General features: G+C 44.8%; 1 protein-coding gene across 8 annotated transcripts in view; it reads left to right on the forward strand.

Moving 5' to 3' along the window:
• Positions 1-22,163, forward strand: part of PARP4 (poly(ADP-ribose) polymerase family member 4) — a 716,724-nt gene that overhangs the window by 624,012 nt on the left and 70,549 nt on the right. For 3 of the 8 annotated variants that reach the window (XM_077483981.1, XM_077483988.1, XM_077483984.1), the window contains 3 exons: positions 958-1,119; positions 10,912-10,971; positions 11,188-11,463. In XM_077483981.1, coding sequence (XP_077340107.1) covers positions 958-1,119; positions 10,912-10,971; positions 11,188-11,463 — 498 coding nt within the window. The remainder of the gene's footprint in view (positions 1-957; positions 1,120-10,911; positions 10,972-11,187; positions 11,464-22,163) is intronic. The other 5 variants (XM_077483982.1, XM_077483983.1, XM_077483989.1 and 2 more) reach the window with 5 other exon arrangements.

Genomic DNA, 22,163 nt, shown 5'->3' on the forward strand with positions numbered 1-22,163 from the left:
TTAGTCAGTGGTAAATGTGGTCTACACTATACACAATCACCCGACACTAGTTAGTTTCCACAATCTATGACTTAACTTCACAGTTCACACAAATACATTTAAAATTCAAACTGTAGCACTGGCGTAAGTAGTTTTTTTTTATTAAACTTTAAGAAAAACATAGAAAGTTAAACTTTAATTATAAAACATATCTAGTATATTGACTATCAGTCACTTTATAGTAGGCAAGTAGGCATCACTTTAGCCAGTCACACAGACATACCAGAGTGTTTACATTTTGTTTGTTTTTTTTACAAGAATGTTAAAAATGGAGGTTATCAAATTTGCCTACACTTAGCTCACTGAATGATCCCAGTTAACCACATCCTTATTTACCATCACTGTCCAGGCTGCTAACAAAGGGAAGGGGGGAGGAGTCCGGTGACATCGCCGGACTCCTCCCCCCTTCCCTTTGTTAGCAGACGGAACTCCCTGAAGACCCGGAAGACGGCGGAGAGGTGAGTACCAATCAAAAGAATAAAAAAAAAATTTTTCGTTAAATTTTTTGATCGATCAAAAAAACTTTGATCGATCAAAAAAATTAACAATTAATCAAGGAATTCATCTTTAATTTTCCCAGCCCTAATTTTTTTATTAGTTAAAAAAGTTTCAAAAATCCAATAGATTTCGTTCCACTTCACAATTGTGTCCCACTTGTTGGTGATTCTTCACAAAAAATAAAAATGTTATATCTTTATGTTTGAAGCCTGAAATGTGGCAAAAGGTTGAAAAGTTCAAGGGGGCCGAATACTTTCGCAAGGCACTGTGTATATATATATATATATATATATATATTAGTATATTTTTTTATTTTTATATCCACGTGTTAACACTGCAGAATCATGCTTAAGCGATATAATCATCAAGTAATCATTTTTATATCGCATGAAGCTGAAAAGTTTGCTTTCTCTATAATAGGACTCACCAGTACCACAGGAGATAGAGAAGGTTCAACATATAGCAGGCTTTTGTTTTGGCTCTAGTACTGACAGTTTGCGCGCAATGTCTGGTCCACTTGGAGCAAGTGAACCTAAAGATTCAGGATCTTTGTTTGGATACTCACAAGCCTTTCGTTTAGAGGTAAGTAATAATATACCAAATGCATTGAATACAGCTTTATCTTTGAGAGGTGTAAGGCAGTGGCCCTCTAGGGCAAAGAGAAGTTATTCAGAGTCTTGGAATTTCTGGACACACATTAGATACCTTCTTATTCAGCAGAAGAGGCTGAAATATGTGCTGTAAGTTTTTATTTTTGTTTGCAAATGTTTTAAAAAATAAATAAATTTTCCATATTCGAACAACAGTTCCTATGTAAGTTAATCCAATTTTTATAACATGTGCATGTACTACAGTACATGTATACCTGATATTATACATGTGATGTGTACAATCAAACTTTGATCCATCTTTGGTCAGCTTTAGTTAGCAAACAGATAAGAACAGAAATGAGAGCTGAGTTGAGGAACAACCAACAATTGTTAGGGGGTTTTGCCAGAGTTCTACATCGTAAGCAAGAGGGGTATGAGTAGTCCCATTTGTCCTTCACCCCCTCTGTCCTTGCTCCCAACCACCCCCACCCCCAAGAGGGAAACTCGGAGAGCTAGAGCCTCAAATCTTACATCTGTGCATACCTGAGCATTTGCTTCCAAGGACCAACTCAAAGTCGTGTTCCTGCTGAACTACTTATACACAGGCCTCCTAGTCCTGGGACTTACTATTTGTGGTACACCTAGCTCAATACTTTGAGGACCTCTTGCCTTTGCCTAGAGACCTACACTGCCTAATATTGGCTATGACTATAGGATTTGGAAAACCAAATATAGCAACATATAGTGTCCAATTTGGAGAACTATACTGGGCACGTCTGTATCCCTACCAACACATTGGCCACTAGATGTAGCCATAGTTAGGGTTAGGAACCCTGAAGTGAAAAAAATCCAGTCTAGATGAGGTCTACAGAGTAGTGAGTGGGGTGTACCATAGATAGTAAGTGGCAGAAGACATGTCTGTGTTTAAATCCAAATAACTTACATATACACTGTATATCCACTTAAGGACCAGGCCTCTTTTTCAGATTTGGTGTTTACATGTTTAAAACAGTTTTTTTTTGCTAGAAAATTACTTAGAACCCCCAAACATTTTATATTGTTTTTTTTCTAACACCCTAGAGTATAAAATGGCGGTCATTGAAATACTTTTTTTCACACCGTATTTGCGCAGCAGTCTTACAAGCGCACTTTTTTCGGAAAAAAATTAACTTTTTTGAAGAAAAAAAATAAGACAACAGTAAAATTAGCCCAATTTTTTTATATTGTGAAAGATAATGATATGCCAAGTAAATTGATACCCAACATGTCACGCTTCAAAATTGCGCCCGCTCGTGGAATGGCGTCAAACTTTTAGCCTCAAAAATTTCCATAAGCGACATTTTAAAAATTCTACAGGTTGCATTTTTTGCGTTACAGAGGAGGCCTAGGGCTAGAATTATTGCTCTCTCTCTACCGATCACGACGATACCTCACATGTGTGGTTTGACCACCGTTTTCATATGCGGGCGCTACTCACGTATGCGCTCGCTTCTGTGCGCAAGCTCGTCGTGACGGGGTGTTTTTAAAAACCTTTTTTTTTCTTATTTATTTTAAATTGATTTTATTTATTTTTACACTGTTTTAAAAAAAAAAAAAAAAATGGATCACTTTTATTCCTATTACAAGAAATGTAAATATCCCTTGTAATAGAAAAAAGCATGACAGGTCCTCTTAAATATGAGACCTGGGGTCAAAAAGTCCTTAAAATTCCCAAAAAAAAAAGAAAGAAAAAATGACATTTAAAAAAAATATACCTTTAAGAGGTATGGGCGGAAGTGACATTTTGAAGTCGCTTCCGTCCTCCTATGGTATAGAGACGAGTGGGGGCCATCTTAGCCTCACTCGTCTCCATACCCAGCTAGCGAAAGGACCCAATCGCCTGCGCCGCTACCGACGGCTCCGGTAAGCGACGGTAGGGCGGCGGGAGGGGGGGTGGCACCTCTCCCGCCGCCGATAGCCGTGATCTCGCGGCGAATCCGCCACAGAGACCACTGTTATCGTACAGCCGACCAGCGCCTGAAGAGATGGATATCTCGGTTGTGGCAGCAGCTGCTGCCGTTACCGAGATATCCCTCTTCAAAAATAGGACGTACATTGTCGTGCGCTGGTCAGTAAGTGGATATATAACACAACAGTGAATAAATGAATCACCTGTGCAATAAACCAATCTAAAAAATCATTAATATTAAAAATAATATAAGCCACCTACACCCATAATAATGTGACACACTACCAAATGAAAACCACAATTTCATACAACATAATTAGTGAAAAAAATCAACTTAAAAAATTCCATTATTAAATTAATTAAAAATGATTAAATAATAATTCATTAGTGATAAAAAAAATTATAGACTCATTTAATCCAAACAAATTATGCTCCATATAAAGCGTCCAATCCAAAACTGAAGGGATACATGCAAACGTGTCAACGGAATCTCAGTGATAAAATCCAACACACACCCTTTGCAAAGTGCTGTGAAGTATAGCCAATACCGCCACCAATAGGATCTCTCGCCACTTACCAGAACTCTAGGTCTGTTAAATGGGACCAAGAAACGCAGTGGTTACTCATCAGGGTTGACACACAGGAAAGCAGAAATACGGTCACTCACTCTCAGCCACGGGGTATCAGGCGACAATAAGCCGTTTCACATATGGAAAAGAAAATGCTCACATAGCATAAAAACATTAAAGATTTCATGTTAAAAACGCAGGTATACACTCACATTATCCGGATAATACAATGGCCATAAGAACACACACGAGCCAGCCAGCCCTCAACTACTGCTCGTTACTTCCGGGACTGGCATAGAATGCTGTGATGTCAGAATGCCACTCCTCCCTACGCGTTTTGCAACTCCAAAGATGTGGTCATGGGATATGGGCAGCGTTCTGAAACGCTGCTTAAATATCAACACAGCTAATCCAAGCCTCGGTCTGAGACCCATAAGCCCCACTTCCGACATCTTGAATATGGGAAAAAGCAAAACTAGAAACAGTCACTGCACAAATAGTATAATTTAACAAAATTTTAAAACAGGGGAAAAGTACTTATAACTGCAACCCTATTATATCTACCCGAAGAAGAGGAAAAATAATATACATAGTATATAAAATGGAGTATAATAAAAGAGCATTTTTTGCCAACACTAATATAACCCCATCATGGGTAATACTAATAAGGTTAAACCCCTAAAATAAATACATATATCTGGATTCAACTAATACACAAAGTATAAGTAAAATTACCAAGTAAACAGACAGATGTTTACCAGATATTATACAGTATATGGAGAACATCTAAATTACCCCAATACAAAAACCGAGGTAAAATGGCCAAATATAAGGAATGTGTACCAAATGTCATTATTACGTAAACAAACATTTGGTTCACTTTATTTAATGATCCCCATATATCCAAATTGGCAGTCAGCTATTTGGGCTTCAGACCAAGTTTACAGCAACAGAAATAATACAGAAACATTTATTTTAAAAAATGTCACCTAAATATACTCATAGTAACTAGGAGTTATTAATGAAAGAGTTTACATCCACCTCAATATTTAAACCAAAGGGGGTGTTAAACTTTAATTTGTGCACCCATGTCATTTCTAATCTAGAGATGCTTCTAACCAGATGGGTACCCCTCCAATGGGGTCTATATTTATCAATAACCAAAAATACGGTATTGGAGGGGGTCCCTGTTATGTACCATGAGGTAATGTTTTGATACCGAATGGAAGTTTGGTACAGCCCACATACTGAAGGCCCCAAGGGCACTGCAGCATGTACACCACTCCTTCAGTCGCACAGGTAATAAACGGCTCAATGTTATAGGTCTTAGAAGTACAACTTGAAAAAAAGGTAGTACTTGTTCTAGTACGACACCCATTGATGGCACAGACCTGGCATTTCCTACACTGATAATAACCAGTAAGCTCCGTAAAAAAAAGTAGGTCTTGTAATAGGGGGATTCAGGACATTAGGAGCTAACTTATCTCTCAAAGTTGGTGCACCCCTGAAGACCGCCTGAGGCCTATCAGGCAAAACAGACTTAAGGACAGAATCATTTTTGAGGACATGCCAATGTTTATTTATAATGTGTTTACCTCTAGAATATTGACATGAATAATTGGTAATGGATTTTGGAAGGATTCATTCCTATGGCCTCCTGTTTTCTCTCTCAGCAGGTCAGGTCTGTTTGTACGTCCAACCTGATCAAGAATATCTGCAAGGGACTCCGATGACTAACCCTTGTCGACAAATCTCTGAGTCAAAACTTGAGCCTGTTCCAAGAACACACTGTGTTCTGTACAGTTGCACCTAAGTCTCAAAAATTGGCTCTTTGGTACTGATCTCAGCCAAGCAGGATGATGGCAACTGTTATTGGGAATAAATGAATTCCTGTCAGTAGATTTAAAATAAGTAGAAGTGACAAACTGTTCGCCACTTACGGAAATTGTAAGATCTAAAAATTGGATCTTTTCATGGCTGGCCTCATAAGTTAAATGAATTCCTCTGTCATTACAATTAAGTTCCTCCATAAAGGCAGAGAGATCCAATTCACTGACATCCCATAGGAGGAGGATGTTGTCTATGTAATAGGCCCATAAAGTCACCTGAGGTCTTGACTGGGCATAGACGACATCCTCCTTCCATTTGGCCATAAAGAGGTTTAGCCCCCATAGCGACACCCCTATCCTGACAGAAAAAACGGCCATCGAACCAAAAAAAATTATTAGTCGCTGCAACTCAAGCAACGTCGTAATAAACTCAATTTGGTCATGAGGCAAATTGGAAGATCGATTCAAAAATTCAAATACCGCCTGCAAACCCAACCGATGGGGTACCATTGGTACCCATCTGGTTAAAAGCATCTCTAGATTAGAAATGACATGGGTACACAAATTAAAGTGTCACACCCCCTTTGGTTTAAATATTGAGGTGGATGTAAACTCTTTCATTGATAACTCCTAGTTACTATGAGTTACTATGAGTATATTTAGGTGACTTTTTTTTTTTAAATAAATGTTTCTTTATTATTTCTGTTGCTGTAAACTTGGTCTGAAGCCCAAATAGCTGGCTGCCAATTTGGATATATGGGGATTATTAAATAAAGTGAACCAAATGTTTTTTACGTAATGATGACATTTGGTATACCTTATATTTGGCCATTTTACCTTGGTTTTTGTATTGGGGTAATTTAGATGTTCTCCATATACTGTATAATATCTGGTAAACATCTGTCTGTTTATTCGGTAATTTTACTGATACTGTGTGTATTAGTTGAATCCAGAGATATCTATTTATTTTAGGGGTTTAACCTTTATTAGTATTACCCATGATGGGGTTATATTAGTGTTGGCAAAAAATGGCTTTTTTATTATACCCCGTTTTATATACTATGTATATTATTTTTCCTCTCCTTCGGGTAAATATGATGGGGTTGCAGTTATAAGTACTTTCCCCCTCTTTTCAAATTTTGTTAATTTATACTATTTGTTAGACATGTGCCTTCGTTTTCGTCCAAATGCATTTTCGTCCGAATTTCAGGTATTTTCGTTTTCGTTTGGACAAACGATAACGAAAGCACAGAATCCGAAAAACGAAAGATTCGACATAAATAAATGCTTTATTTTCAGTTTCCTTGTTACAACAATTCGATATACAATAGGAGATTAGACGTGACTCTGACAATAACAATCTGTGTCTATAGAACCTGTGGTCGAATGTACCTAACCTTACCTCTATTAGTCCAAGATTATATAGAGAAAATATTCGACAGAGAAAAAAGATTTGACAGAGAGAAAAGATTCTGCAAGTTACTGTCCTAAAAAGTGTTTGGGGACCCGGGTCCTGCCCCAAGGAACATGTATCAGTACAAAAAAAAGTTTTAAAAAAGGGCAGTTTTTTCGGGGGAAGTGATTTTAATAATGATTTAAGTGAAACAATAAAAGTGTAATATTAAGTGTCTATAGTATGCCTGTGAAGGGGCGCATGTTTCCCGTGCTTAGAACTGTCCCTGCACAAAGTATAATTTATGCAGGAAAAAAAGTCCTTTAAAATCACTCACAGCTCCCAAAAAAACTGCCTTTTTTAAAACTTTTTTTTGCATTGATACATGTCCCCTGGGGCGGGACCCAGATCCCCAAACACTTTTTAGTACAGTAACTTGCATATTAGCCTTTAAAATTAGCACTTTAGATTTTGAACGTTGGAGTCCCATAGACTTTAATAGGGTTCTAAAGTTCACATGAAGTATGCTATATACTAGCTCAGTCTAATCTTCTTTATACATTGGACAGACATCATAAGCCTTCAAAGACAGATTTGACCGTAATTCATGTGGATTTTCGGACGAATGCAATTTTTGAATGAAAAATGAAATAAATAAAAACTAATTTTGGGAGTAACTAAATAAATTAATTTTTCGGACGAAAACGAAATTACGAAACAAAATATTTTACTTTGCACATGTCTACTATTTGTGCAGTGACTGTTTCTAGTTTTGGTTTTTCCCATATTCAAGATGGCGGAAGTGGGGCTTATGGGTCTCAGACCGAGGCTTGGATTAGCTGTGTTGATATTTAAGCGGTGCATCAGAACGCCGCCCGTATCCCAGGACCACGTCTTTGGAGTGACAAAATGCATAGGGAGGAGCGGCGTTCTGATGTCACTGCATTCTATGCCAGTCCCAGAAGTAATGGGCGGTAGTTGAGGGCCGGCCGGCTCGTGTGTGTTCTTATGGCCATTGTATTAACCCGGATAATGTGAGTGTATACCTGCGTTTTTAACAATAAATCTTAAATGTTTTTATACTATGTGAGCATTTTCTTTTCCATATGTGAAACGGCTTATTGTCGCCTGATACCCCACGGCTGAGAGTGAGTGACCGTATTTCTGCCATCCTGTGTGTCAACCCTGATGATTAATCATTGCTTTTCTGGGTCCCATTTAACAGGGACCTAGAGTTCTGGTAAGTGGCCAGAGATCCTATTGGTGGCGGTATTGGCTATACTTCACAGCACTTTCCAAAGGGTGTGTGTTGGATTTTATCACTGAGATTCCGTTGACACGTTTGCATGTATCCCTTCAGTTTTGGATTGAACACTTTATATGGACTATAATTTGTTTTGATTAAATAAGTCTCTAATAATATTTTTATCCCTAATTAATGAGTTTAATCATTTTTAATTAATTTATTGTCATGGTTATGCAGTGATCTTCCTCTGGTTGCTTACCTCCCCTCATGTGTTCTGACTATGAGGCCAGCCACTTCCACCTGGTGGTTTTTATAACCTCTCCTCTAAGCATGGCTCCACCCCAGGCCCTATCGGGGAACTCTATATTAACCTGTGCACTGCAAGCCAGCAGGGCTGATCAACCATTGTGTACCATTGTGTGTTTGGCTTCCTGTTTCCTGCTTGCCGTGTGCTCTGCGTTTGTCTCTGTTACCGACCTTGGCGTGTTCCCTACTATTCCTGTCTGCTTGTGACCTTGCCTTTTGCATGTCTCCGACCATCCCAGTCTGCCTGTGACCCTGAACCTTTGGCGTGTACTCTGTTGTTCCTGTCTGCTAGTTGCCCTGACCTCTGCCGTATCCCCTTACTATGCTTGTTGTTCCAGCCTGCTGCTTCCTTCTCCTGTAGTCTCCTGTGAGCGTGAGCTGTGAGACCCTAGGGGTCGCGACCTGGAGTCAGACTGCAGCGAAGTCCATCCTCACCACTGGAGGCTCTGGCGAACACCCGCTGACTCCGCACCCTGGGGAATCTATGCTCCAGCTCCCATTAGGATCTGTGTTAGTGATCCTGTAGACCTGTGTCCTGAATCTCCCTGGGTACAATCCACAGCAGTCAGTCCTAAGGTCCACTACCTAGCGGTGCACTTCCGATTCCTATGGAGTGCAGCTGTCACCTGGTCTCAGGTGACCTGATATTAATGGAATTTTTTAGTTGATTTTTTTCACTAATTATCATGTTGTATGAAATTGTGGTTTTCATTTGGTAGTTTGTCACGTTATTATCGTGTAGGTAGCTTATATTATTTTTAATATCAATAATTTTTTAGATTGTTTATTGCACAGGTGATTAATTTATTCACTTTAGTAATCAATTATATAAAAAAAAAAATTCTTCATTTCTTAGCGTAGCTCCTTATATTTAAAGATTTTTGTGTGGCGTTGTATAACGATTTGAGCTGCTGCTTGAGAGTTGGGTTTAGTAATAGCGCAGCTTTTTTCTTTTTACTATACCTAGTGGTGGATAGAAATTATTGCAAGGGACAGCTTCAGATTTAGTGCATTGCAGCAAAAGCTGTTTTTTTATTTTATATAAAAGAAAGTACTAGACACAACCAACAGAGTTATCTTTTTTAGTCTTTTTTTAATATATCTAATTTTTTCAGTTTCAATCATTTTTATTGGAGGTTTTAGAAAAGTGATAGTATACTTATCAAACAAGGGCTACAGTACATTTTACATTGGCCTATGATTAAACTGCAGTACAGGAAACAACTGCAATCTTACATTGATGGTAAACAATAGGCACCTATAACTTCAGAACTATTTTCCGGCCCACAAAAAAAATATGACAACCATTCTTCCATCCAAAGATGAGAAGCAAGAGTGTGAGCACCGAGAAGGCACATAAAGTAAGGGAGTCAAGCCCCCCACCCCCAAAAAAAAGTAAGGGAAGCATAAATGTAATACAAAGTTACATTGTCCCATGAAAGGGGGTTGAAAAGAACCCCATAACAGATAGCGAGCCCTGTGAAACATAACAGACATAGTCCAGGCAAAAAAGTAAGAAAAGTAATGAGAATAAAAAAAAAAGAGGAGTGGACAGGAGGGGAACGAGTACTGTGTTGGAGCTGGCCCAAGGGCTGTCCCACACCCACAGGGTGGATCTCCGAGTGATAGCTAGAAGCCAGTTACAGTGACCACAACAGGTAATTTTGATCACCGCCCCCCCCAAATAATTTAAAATCTAGGGGTTATATTTTTATTTCTCTACTTTCTCATACCATAGCAGATACTTTTTCATTGACCAAACACTATGACATGTTTATTTTGGCCTGTGTGATAGCTGGGCCCCCTGATTTCCAAATTCTTGCAGAGGTTTACTTGGCAGTCGTAAAAATAAAATATATCATCTTAAATAGGTTTGCAGTGCATGAATTGGGTTTAAGATTAAAGTGGAGGGCCACCCTGAAAAACAAAAATACATAAAAAGTTAGCAAAAAATCAGAAAAAAATAAATAAAATTTTTTTTATTTAAACTTACCAGAAATGCCTGTTGCTAGGCATATCGTCCTAATCTGCCTCTTCCTCCTCTACAGTGATCTTCGGTCTTCTCTCCTCCGTGCGGCCTCTTCTGGGTAATGGGGCGCTGTGTGTTCGGGGAACTGTGTGTCCCAGAACACAGCGCGCCCCCCCAATCACAAAGCGATGCGCGTCTCGTGCATGCGCAGTAGGAAACGGGCAGTGAAGCCGCAGGGCTCCACTGCCTGTTTCCCTTAGTTGAAATGGTGGCGCCGGGACCCGAGAGCCGAGGGATGGGTCAGCCTCAGGCGGCCGACATCACGGGCGCCCTGAACAGGTAAGTCTGCTTATTAAAAGTCAGCAGCTACAGTGTTTACAGCTGCTGACTTTAAAAAAAAAAAAATTTAAAGCTGGCTCTCCTCTTTAAGCAATGCCTCATATGGATTTTTAGTGATGCTGTTTCTCAAGACTGCATAAATCAATTGCTACATCCTCATCCATAATCTTTTGATCTGTGCTCAGTCCTACCATACAGGCACCAAAGTGGCAGCTAAACCACAGCACCGAAAACAACAATCAGAGGTGGGTAAATTTAGCTAGCCTGGTTGATACCATATCCCACCACAGTAAGAGTTTGTAACTGGCCTGTAAAAAAAAGTTGATCTACCCATATGCAACTGTATCCCTTATTTGGGACAAATGGTATGATATAAATGTATTTTTATATTAATGTGTTAAAACTGCAGAATTAAATGATTAAGCAATACAATCATCAAGTAATCATTTGTTTTATTGCAGGAAGCTGATTTCTCTTTGCAGAATGTTCAGCTTCCATCATTCTTCGCTTTTGGGTCTAGTCCAGCTAGTTTGCAAGCAATGTCTGGACCACGCAGAGCAAGTGAACCTAATGATACATCACCTTTGACTGGAAGCTCACAACCCTTTGACGTTAGAGATTACCTGTCGAGTGGCCCTCTAGGGCAAAGAGCAACACAAGTTTCTCTGTGTGCTGGAATTTTTGGAGACTCATTACAGAGACCCTTTGATTCAGCAGAAGAGTCTGAAGTATGTACTGTAAGTTTATTTTTGTTTACAAATGTTTTAAAAAAATAAACTTCTCCATATTAGAACAAGCAGTTCTAAAAAATATGTCTACACACCCTAAGGAGATATAGGCATTATCAGTGCTAAACTCTTGTATCAATCACAGAAGGCTATTAATTTTAAGCATATAATAATATATAAATCCAGCACAATGTCCTCATTATAAACAAGAAGTTTCTATGTAAGTTGATCCAATCTTTATAACATGTGCATGTACTACAGTACATGTACACCTGATAACATTGTGTACATGTGTTGCATCAAGCCTTGTGCTGTGCTGCATGCCCTCCATGTGTACAGACACATTTTGATCCATCTATGGCCAGCTTTAGTTGCAAACAGATAAGAGCAGAGGTGAAAGCAGAGTTTAAGAGCAACCCATAATTTATAGGGGGTTTGGCCAGAGTTCCACACCTCAAGCAAACCTCTAGCTTCTGGCTACAAACTTATGCTGCCTACTATTGACTATAGGGCAGCCTTTTTCAAACAGGGTGCTGCTTGAGGTCACCAGGGGTGCCGTGGTATCCCGGTAGAGAAGGGCTGTGATTAGGGTGACCACATTTCCAAATGGCCATTCAGGGACACCCCCTCCCCCCACACCCGCCCAAAAAAGTTGGTTTTTGATACTTTTTTTTGCCCATTTTAGGGGAAAAAGAGCAAACAGTGGTAACCAATTTAGACAGGTGGTATGCAATGTGTAGAGGAGGGACAGAGGGGGACACGGAGGAAGAACAGAGGGGGACATGGAGGAAGAACAGATTGGGACATGGAGGAAGAATGTAGGAGGACAGCAGAACGGACGGGGACAGCAGAACAGAGGGGGACATGGAGGAAGAAGGAGGGGGACACGGAGGAAGAACGGAGGGGGACACGGAGGAAGAACGGAGGGGGACACGGAGGAAGAACGGAGGGGGACACGGAGGTAGAACGGAGGGGGACACGGAGGAAGAACGGAGGGGGACACGGAGGAAGAACGGAGGGGAACACGGAGGAAGAACAGAGGGGGACACGGAGGAAGAACAGAGGGGGACACGGAGGAAGAACAGAGGGGGACACGGAGGAAGAACAGAGGGGGACACGGAGGAAGAACAGAGGGGGACACGGAGGAAGAACAGAGGGGGACACGGAGGAAGAACAGAGGGGGACACGGAGGAAGAACAGAGGGGGACACGGAGGAAGAACAGAGGGGGACACGGAGGAAGAACAGAGTGGGACACGGAGGAAGAACAGAGTGGGACATGGAGGAAGAATGGAGGAGGACAGCAGAATGGAGGGGGACATGGAGGAAGAACGGAGGGGGACAGCAGAACAGAGGGGGACACGGAGGAAGAACAGAGGGGGACACGGAGGAAGAACGGAGGGGGACACGGAGGAAGAACGGAGGGAGACATGGAGGAAGAACAGAGGGGGACAGCAGCAGAACAGAGGGGAAGTGGGGAACACAGAGAAAGAATGGAGGGGGACAGCAGAACGAAGGGGGACATGGAAGAAAACCAGAGGGGGACAGCAAAACAGAGGGGGACACGGAGGAAGAACAGAGGGGGACCGCAAAACAAAGGGGGACACGGAGAAAAACTGGAGGGGGGCAGGAGCAGAACAGAGGGGGAACAGAGGGGGACAGCAGAACAGAGGAGGACAGCAGCAGAACGGAGGGGGAACAGAGGGGTACAGCAGAACAGAGGGGGACAGCAGCAGAACGGAGGGGGACACGGAGGAAGAACAGAGGGGGACACGGAGGAAGAATGGAGGGGGATAGCAGCAGAACAGAGGGGGACGCGGAGGAAGAACAGAGGGGGACAGCAGCAGAACAGAGGGGGACGCGGAGGAAGAACAGAGGGGGACGCGGAAGAACGGAGGGGGACACAGAGGAAGAACAGAGGGGGACACGGAGGAAGAACGGAGGGGGACAGCAGCAGAACAGAGGGGGACGCATAGGAAGAACGGAGGGGGACAGCAGCAGAATAGAGGGGGACGCGGAGGAAGAACGGAGGGGGACACGGAGGAAGAACAGAGGGGGACACGGAGGAAGAACAGAGGGGAACATGGAGGAAGAACGGAGGGGGACACGGAGGAAAACGGAGGGGGACAGCAGCAGAACAGAGGGGAAGTGGGGAACACAGAGAAAGAATGGAGGGGGACAGCAGAACGAAGGGGGACACGGAAGAAAACCAGAGGGGGACAGCAAAACAGAGGGGGACACGGAGGAAGAACAGAGGGGGACAGCAAAACAGAGGGGGACACAGAGAAAAACTGGAGGGGGGCAGCAGCAGAACAGAGGGGGAACAGAGGGGGACAGCAGAACAGAGGAGGACAGCAGCAGAACGGAGGGGGAACAGAGGGGTACAGCAGAACAGAGGGGGACAGCAGCAGAACGGAGGGGGACACGGAGGAAGAACAGAGGGGGACAGCAGAACAGAGGGGGACACGGAGGAAGAACAGAGGGGGACACGGAGGAAGAAGGGAGGGGGACAGCAGCAGAACAGAGGGGGACGCGGAGGAATAACGGAGGGGGACAGCAGCAGAACAGAGGGGGACGCGGAGGAAGAACGGAGGGGGACAGCAGCAGAACAGAGGGGGACATGGAAGAACGGAGGGGGACACGGAGGAAGAACAGAGGGGGACACGGAGGAAGAACGGAGGGGGACAGCAGCAGAACAGAGGGGGACGCAGAGGAAGAACGGAGGGGGACAGCAGCAGAATAAAGGGGGACGCGGAGGAAGAACGGAGGGGGACACGGAGGAAGAACAGAGGGGGACACGGAGGAAGAACAGAGGGGGACACGGAGGAAGAACAGAGGGGAACACGGAGGAAGAACGGAGGGGGACACGGAGGAAGAACAGAGGGGGACATGGAGGAATAACAGAGGGTGACACGGAGGAAGAACAGAGGGGGGCAGCAGCAGAACAGAGGGGAAGTGGGGAACACAGAGAAAGAACGGAGGGGGACACAGAAGAAGAACAGAGGGGGACACGGAAGAAGAACAGAGAGGGACAGCAAAACAGAGGGGGACACGGAGGAAGAACAGAGGGGGACAGCAAAACAGAGGGGGACACGGAGGAAGAACAGAGGGGGACAGCAAAACAGAGGGGGACATGGAGGATGAACAGAGGGGGACAGCAAAACAGAGGGGGACACGGAGAAAAACTGGAGGGAGACAGCAGCAGAACAGAGGGGTACAGCAGAACAGAGGGGGACAGCAGCAGAACGGAGGGGGACACGGAGGAAGAACAGAAGGGGACAGCAGCAGAACAGAGGGGAACGTGGAGAAAGAATGGAGGGGGACAGCAGCAGAACAGAGGGGGACGCGGAGGATGAACAGAGGGGGACAGCAGCAGAACAGAGGGGGATGTGGAGGAAGAACGGAGGGGGACAGCAGCAGAACAGAGGGGGACGTGGAGGAAGAACGGAGCCAGACACGGAGGAAGAACAGAGGGGGACACGGAGGAAGAATGGAGGGGGACAGCAGCAGAACGGAGGGGGGCACGGAGAAAGAACAGAGGGGGACACGGAGGAAGAACAGAGGGGGACACAGAGGAAGAACAGAGGGGGACAGCAGCAGAACAGAGGGGGACACAGAAGAAGAACGGAGGGGGACAGCAGCAGAAAGAATGGAGGGGGACAGTCAGCAGCAGAATGGAGGGGGAGGGGGACAGCAGCAGAATAGTACACTATCCTGGACTCCTGGACGTTTGTTAAATCACTGCAGGCAAACTTGGGGACCTCGTGGGTGGGAGGAGCCTGGACTCTGGAGGAGGACTCTGGGACAAGGAGACTCAAGCTGGCTGGCTGCTCAGGAGACAAATTTAAGTGTGGCGCTCTGTCCCTGTGTCGTCAGTTGCGTGACTCTGGCTGGGGTACGTACGTACTGTGCGGTCGGCCTGCGGGGGGGTGCACTGCCCACACTGACTGCCAGTGCCAGACCAGTTCCTGTCAGCCCGCCCCTCAGGCCTCAGCTAAGGTCACTGGTTGCTAGACGCGGGGCGGCCCCTAGCCTAGCAACCAGACTGCCAGCCTATGACAAGTCATCCTCCTGTGCTGTGACTGTGAGATGCAAGTGAGTGTGACTGTGGCGGCGCCACGGCGACAGACAGGCAAAGTCGTGGAGCGGACTGATCTGGTGGTCACTGTTTTTTTTCATTCCGGGACACTGTATTGTCCCGGAATGAAGGTGCCCGGGACACGGGACAAAAATTTTAAATCAGGGACAATCCCGGGCAATCTGGGACATGTGGGCACCCTAGCTGTGATATGAGACCCAGCTCCCCAATCCTCAGCTGAACTGTAAATCAGCACTGTGGGAGCTCAGTCGGACTGAATTTACACCTAAGAAAGTGAAAGCAAGGAAGAGGTGTCGTTCACAGTGTGTGCTGTGCTCTCTACCTCCACCTACAGTACAGTACCTGACAGGGAGGGTGAAGGTACAGCACTTTTTAAAAAGACTGCCTGTATGTGTGTGTGTGTGTGTGTGTGTGTGTTTCTGTTTACATGCGTGTGTGGGTTTATATGTACAGTATGTGTGTGTATGTGTGTTTATATTTGTGTATCAACATAGGAGCCCTTATGGACTCAGGCAGCGCTCAAAATAAACATAAAATCCTTCACATACTGCGAATGATCATATTTAACACATATTCTTTCAACAAGAAAAAGAAGTCCATACACAATGTTAAATGAATATTGTTATAAAGCAGTCCATATAGCACACTTAAGGAGAGGATTTTGCTGGCACCAAAGGGGGGAGTGTGTAAAGGAACTCCCTTGTGAAAAGCCTCTTACCAGATAAATGCTTTTATCTTTGCATATCTATCCCACAAATATGGACTGTCTCCACAGAAATCCTCTTTTCCTTAATCCAGCACACCCGCTCCAAACAGCCAGTGAAATCAAAAAAAGGAAGGGATGGACATATCGTAATCTCATTTAAAAACCAACTTTAATACCCATTTATAAAACAATTCCCCCTTAACGATGTGCACTTACAAAATAAAAGAAGTGTTAAAACAGTATTCACTTTTTTAAATCAGCTTCTTTCCCACAGATCAAATGGCATTTCCTACCGCTCTCAGTAGTATCATCAGCGGGGTTATCGGCCATGTTCTCTGTGTTTGCTGGCATCACTACGCCCGTATGACTCCACCCTGATGCGCTTCATCATTCAGGACATCATCTGAGGGTGGAGTCATACGCCACCCATTCAGTTTTATATACCCGACCATAGCTTGTAATCATTAACCATTTGGTTGCATAGAGAAACTATGTGTAGACTAATGCTGGGATGGCTGCGTGTTCTACAGAGATGGTCAGCTAAGACATATATTTGTGTGTATGTGCATACATGTGTGTTTACATGCGTGTGTATGTATGCATTTTTTTTTTTTATTGGGGATTAAGATCAAGTACAAGCATGTTAAAGTACAGATCCAGTGCAGTTTCTTGAAATAACAAAATATAGTAATAACAAAATACAATACTACTGACATTAAACATTAGCAGAGCCAATGACTAGTATTAGTATTATTATTACAAAGTATATAAACGAAGATACGAGGAAGGTAATGTGGATCCAGCAAGAGTGAGGCCTAGATGTGGGAAAATGGACTAACTGGATGGATCTATATGGATCTATACTTTAAATCCAACCAATGGCAGGTACCAATAAAGAGTTAAGTGGTAGAACCTGGGATAAACAAGGGGGGGTGGGGTGTGGGAAGAGGAGGAGGAGGGGGTAGGTGCAGGGAGGGGGGAGGAGAATGTTATCATGATGAGGAGGGTTCTTTCAATAGATCCAGAATGACCAAGGGGGGAGTGTTGAAGGTACCGAACATTCAAAAGTTATCATATTTCAGCGGTGAGTGGGTGGCTTGCCATATGTGAATGAGAAATGTTCCATCGCAGATTGATCAGATGGCGACAGAGCCGAGAGGATAAAAGGCTGCCATCTGGAGAGGAACAATGTTTTTTGCTTAATTTGTTTGAAGTCCGTGAGAAGCCTTTCGCTGAACAGTAGAGTGAGGAGTTGTTTGCGTAGTTGTTTGATAGGAGGGCCTTGAGGCGAGAGCCAATGTTGGATAATGAGCCGTCAAGCGATAAGGAGACATAGCAAGATCCAATCTGTGGGTGTGGAATGTGGAGGGATCCCTTTGAGGGGCCGTTCCTCGGGGGTGGAGACCACGGCAACAGTAGAGGGTCCCAATATCCAAAGATTAAGAGTAAGAGATACTTAGGTAACTGCAGTATGTGACTATATTATAATAAAGGATAGGACCTGGTCCCAAAAAATAGAGATGGCTGGACAAGACCAGAAGCGATGTGAGAGAGATGGCTTCGGTTGTTGGCAAAGATGGCAGGATGCTCCATCTCGATTTGTTTTGTGAGCCAAAAAGGGAATGTAAGCCCTGTGGGCAATCTTGAGCTGAGTTTCTCTCCAGGTATCGTCAGGGGTTAGACATAGCACTCTGCATAGACCGAGAAGGATTTTGTCCATTAGATTGGAATCGGGGAAGACAGAGCTCCAATTGGCAATAGAGGATGAAGATATTGAGGGTGATGATTTTTGTAGAAGAGGTTTGTATATATCAGAGACTTTAAATTGATCGTCTTGAATTAACTTTTCTATGAAACTGGGTTGGAATCTTTGGGGTCCCTCTTTGCAGGCATATGTGAGGAAGCTGAGGCATTGTTGGTAATGGAAGAAGTGGGTCGGGGAGGAGAGAAAAGGGGTTGCCAAGGATTGAAAAGTTAATGGTTTGCCTGTGTCTGGGTTGCACAGGGAAGAGAAATGTGAGAGACCCCACTTCCGCCAGTCTGAGAAAGAGAGTTATAATGTAATCCTGGGAGGAAACTCGGGTTCCCTTGTATCGGCAGATACGGAGAGATATAAGGAGGAAGCTTGATAAGTAGAAGGTTATGCTGGAAGGGGAGAGGAACCTACTGTGTAGGAGAGCAGTCAGGGAGTAAGGGTGTGCCATTGCAGATTCCAAGCTATGATTGGAGTATCTGGAGGATTGGGTTATCCAATCCAAGCTGGTTCTTAACAAGCAAGCTAAATTATACAGACGAATATTCGGAAGACTAATACCCCCGCCCAGTGGCGTAACTAGAACCTTCAGGGCCCAGATGCAAGAAACCATGAAGGGCCCCCCTGAACCCCAGCCAGGGCCCTTCCCTCCAAGTCCGGCGGTGGAACTCCAGGGCGTGGTCACAGTTATGACCTTTGTGAGCCCTGTAGTTCCACCACTGGCATCAGTAGTTTTTTTTATTATTTTATTATTTTATTTTTAGGTGACCCATTGGGGGACTGTCCCTAGGCAGGATGGGGTCCCCGTCCCCAGAAGAGATGAGGTCCTTTTCTCCAGGGCAGATGAAGTTACTGCCCCCAGGTGAGAAGGGGTCCCTGTCCCCACATGAGAAGGGGGGAGAAGTAATGGTGTGTGGGGGATGGGGTCCTCTCACTCACCATGACCAAGCTGCAGGCCACACACTCATCCATGTTGGCCTGGGCTCCATCCAGTGTGCTGGACGGGTGATCAGCATATCTCCCAGAAAGACCTTTCATCATCTGTGTATGACGGGGGAGGAGGGGGGCTGGCAGACAAGCCTGCAGTGTCCTCTGGGGAGCCGGCTTTCATAGGGCTGCACTGCATCTGTGTGCTGAGTTTGTTTACCCGGGAGAAGTATGCAGTGCAGTATGGGCCGGACTCGGGGGGGGCGGACTCTGGCTGGGGAGAACAGACATCGGACTGAGCGGCAATGCATGGAGCAGGAGAGGGGTACTCTGAGGAGCCAGCCAAGGACACAGGTCATGCGGGGAATGCACAACTAAAGAGCAGCCAGAGTGATAGTCGAGCATGGAGCTTTGCTAGCCACCCTCCACCTCCAGCCACCCGTGTGCATGGTGCACTGGTACCCCTAGCTGCCTATGCTGCTGCTGGCCATATGTAGAGGGGGCTGCATGGGCCCCCTGCAGCACAGGGCCCAGTTGCGGTCGCGACTGCTGCACCCCCTATAGTTATGCCCCTGCCCCCGCCGCCCCTGGGAAGGTGCAATTTTCTAAAAGCAATGCGGGGTCGTTTGCCATACCATAGAAACCTACATATAGAGGAGTTTAAAAAGGCTATATCCTTGTGTTTTAGGAGTAGAGGTAAAGTTTGCGTGGGATAAAGGAGTCTGGGAAAGCTTACCATTTTGATAAGGTGGCACTTTCCCAGGAACGAGAGGGGAAGATCCATCCAGTTTGTCAGTTCCTGTGTTATTTTTGGCAAGAGGGGAGGATAGTTCAGCTGGTACAGAGAGGAGGGTAGGTGATGTGAGAGGGGGCTACTGAAAATATGGATTGACTAGTCCGGGGGGGGTGGCTTGGGTGCCGATGAGGAGGATTTCACTTTTGGAATAATTTATACGAAGCCCGGAGCATAGTCGATATTCATCAAATACTGGTTTAATGGAAGGTATATCTGTAGAAGGGTTGGAGGTGAAGATAAGAACATCATCAGCAAAGAGAGATGTACGGAGTTCCCTGTCACCTATCTTGATACCATGTAGAGGGGCAATTTGGGACAGGTACCTAGAGAGAGGTTCCAAAGCGATATTAAACAAAAGTGGCGACAGTGGGCAGCCCTGTCTCGTACCCTTGTGGAGATGGAAGCCCAGTGAGAGAAGTTCCGCTGCAACTAATTTGGCAGTGGGGGATGTGTACATTGAGTTAATGAGGTGGCAGAAAGGGCCAGAGAAACCCATTTTGAGGAGGGACATGGAGAGCCACTCAAAGCTGGCATTATCGAAGGCTTTTTCAGCGTCTATGGTGATAGTGGCATAATCACCTTTGGGGTCTTGTTTGGCTTTCTCAAGGGCTAATAAAACTTTTTGGATGTTCAAAGTGGCTGTGTGGCCCTTTACAAAGCCAGATTGAGCTGGGTGGATAGCTTGGGGGGTAGAGCGAGTGTGTCCTGTGTGGTCCAATAAAGAGGTGATATGTGTGGGTCGGTGCATTCCCCTACAGAGTCTGGAGAGGAGTTTCCCAGCTTTGTTGCCTAATTTGTGGAGGGTGGCATCCAGGTGAGCCTTCTTAGTAAGTTCAAGGGTATCTGCCCAGGTATCGAAGGCATACTTGGCGGCCAGCCATCCGTCTCTGTCCTTAAGGGAGTCAGAGGAAGTAAGATTGCGTTGGGCAGTGTGCAACCTGAGACTGGCTGACTTGTAGTGTCTCAGTGCATTACGTTTGAAAGATGCAGCGTAGCAAATGATACAACCCCTAAGATAAGCTTTCCCAGCATGCCAAAATAAATTAGGGTCCTCCGTGTGAGGGGCATTTGTACTGGAATAATCTGACCATGCCTGTTCCCTGTATTTCTGAAAATCGGAGTTATTGCGAAGGAAGGAAGGAAAACGCCAGAGATTGGGGTGGGGTGGTAGGTGCAACTTGTCCAGAGAGATCGCTATCAGGGCATGGTCGGAGATAGATATGTCGCATATCTCCGAGTCTGAGGCTAAGGGGAGGAGGTCGTCGGAGCTGAAGAAGTAGTCAAGTCTAGTAAGGATTTTATGAGGGTTGGAGTAGAAAGTGAAGTCTCTGTCTACAGGGTGGGAAAGGTCTGTAAGGTGGAGGGATTCCATGGTGGATGCAAATAGGGTGGGGATGGATGGAACTGGACCCGTTGTGGGACGTGTAGGGGAATACCTGTCCTCTGAAGGATGCATGACATTGTTGAAGTCCCCCCCGACTAGGTGTGGTAAATGGGTACATTTGAGCAGCCAGGAGGAAAGCTCACTGTAAAATTGTTTAGAGGGGCTGTTGGGGGCATAGATGTTAGAAATCAGTAGTTCCTTAGAACCTATCTTAACCCTTGCCGTGATAAGTCGCCCGTGGTCATCTCTATGCAAGGAGAGAATTGTGCAGGGGAGATTCTTATGAATCAGGAGGAGGACACCCGCTTTACAACCTGGTGATTGAGCCCTGAGGACCGTTCCAACTCACAGTTTTTGCATATGATGGAAGTCAGAGGCTCGAAGATGGGATTCCTGTAACAGGGCTATGTCTGTTTTGAGTCTTTTAAGATGACGGAGGACCTTCATTCTCTTGTGGGGAGAACAAAGGCCCTTAACATTCCATGAAATTACCCTAAGATTGTGGGGAAAGGCGGATGTATATAGTGAGAGATGCTAGCATTGTGAGTGAAATATAAGTGGCCAAGGTATTGCTCGGCAGTGAGGCGGTGTGAGGAGCATGTCTGGAGAACCCTTGTGGGGAGGGGAGTAGGATAAGTATAAAGCAGAACAAGGAGAGGTGGGGGGAGGAGGGAATGCGGGGGTGAGGAGGGAGAAGGAGAACAAACAGTTTAAACATTTGAATGAACTTCTCTTTGTTCCACATGAGTTCACTGTGTAAAGTAAAGTAGCTCCCCATGCAGGACCCCTAGGGCGGGATATATGTACGGCCCCACTATGCCACAAGGCTGTTTGAGTACCCAGGGCATGGCGTATGCACATAGGGCGGGAGGGTATTACACAGTGGAATCATATAGGAGCACAGTCGTGCTTTGGAGTAAAAAAAAATTAAGGCAATACATAACAGTAACAAAATGACTATAGAATGTGTAAAGCTATAAACTGAATAATCAGGTCAAGATTGACAGGAGAGGGCCGAAAGCCCATACCCATGGCCATGGGCCGGA

This window comes from Lithobates pipiens, unplaced genomic scaffold (assembly GCF_037356315.1).
Source record: "Lithobates pipiens isolate NorthernLeopardFrog02 unplaced genomic scaffold, aLitPip1_a1.2 Scaffold_16, whole genome shotgun sequence".
Lineage (NCBI taxonomy): Eukaryota > Metazoa > Chordata > Amphibia > Anura > Ranidae > Lithobates > Lithobates pipiens.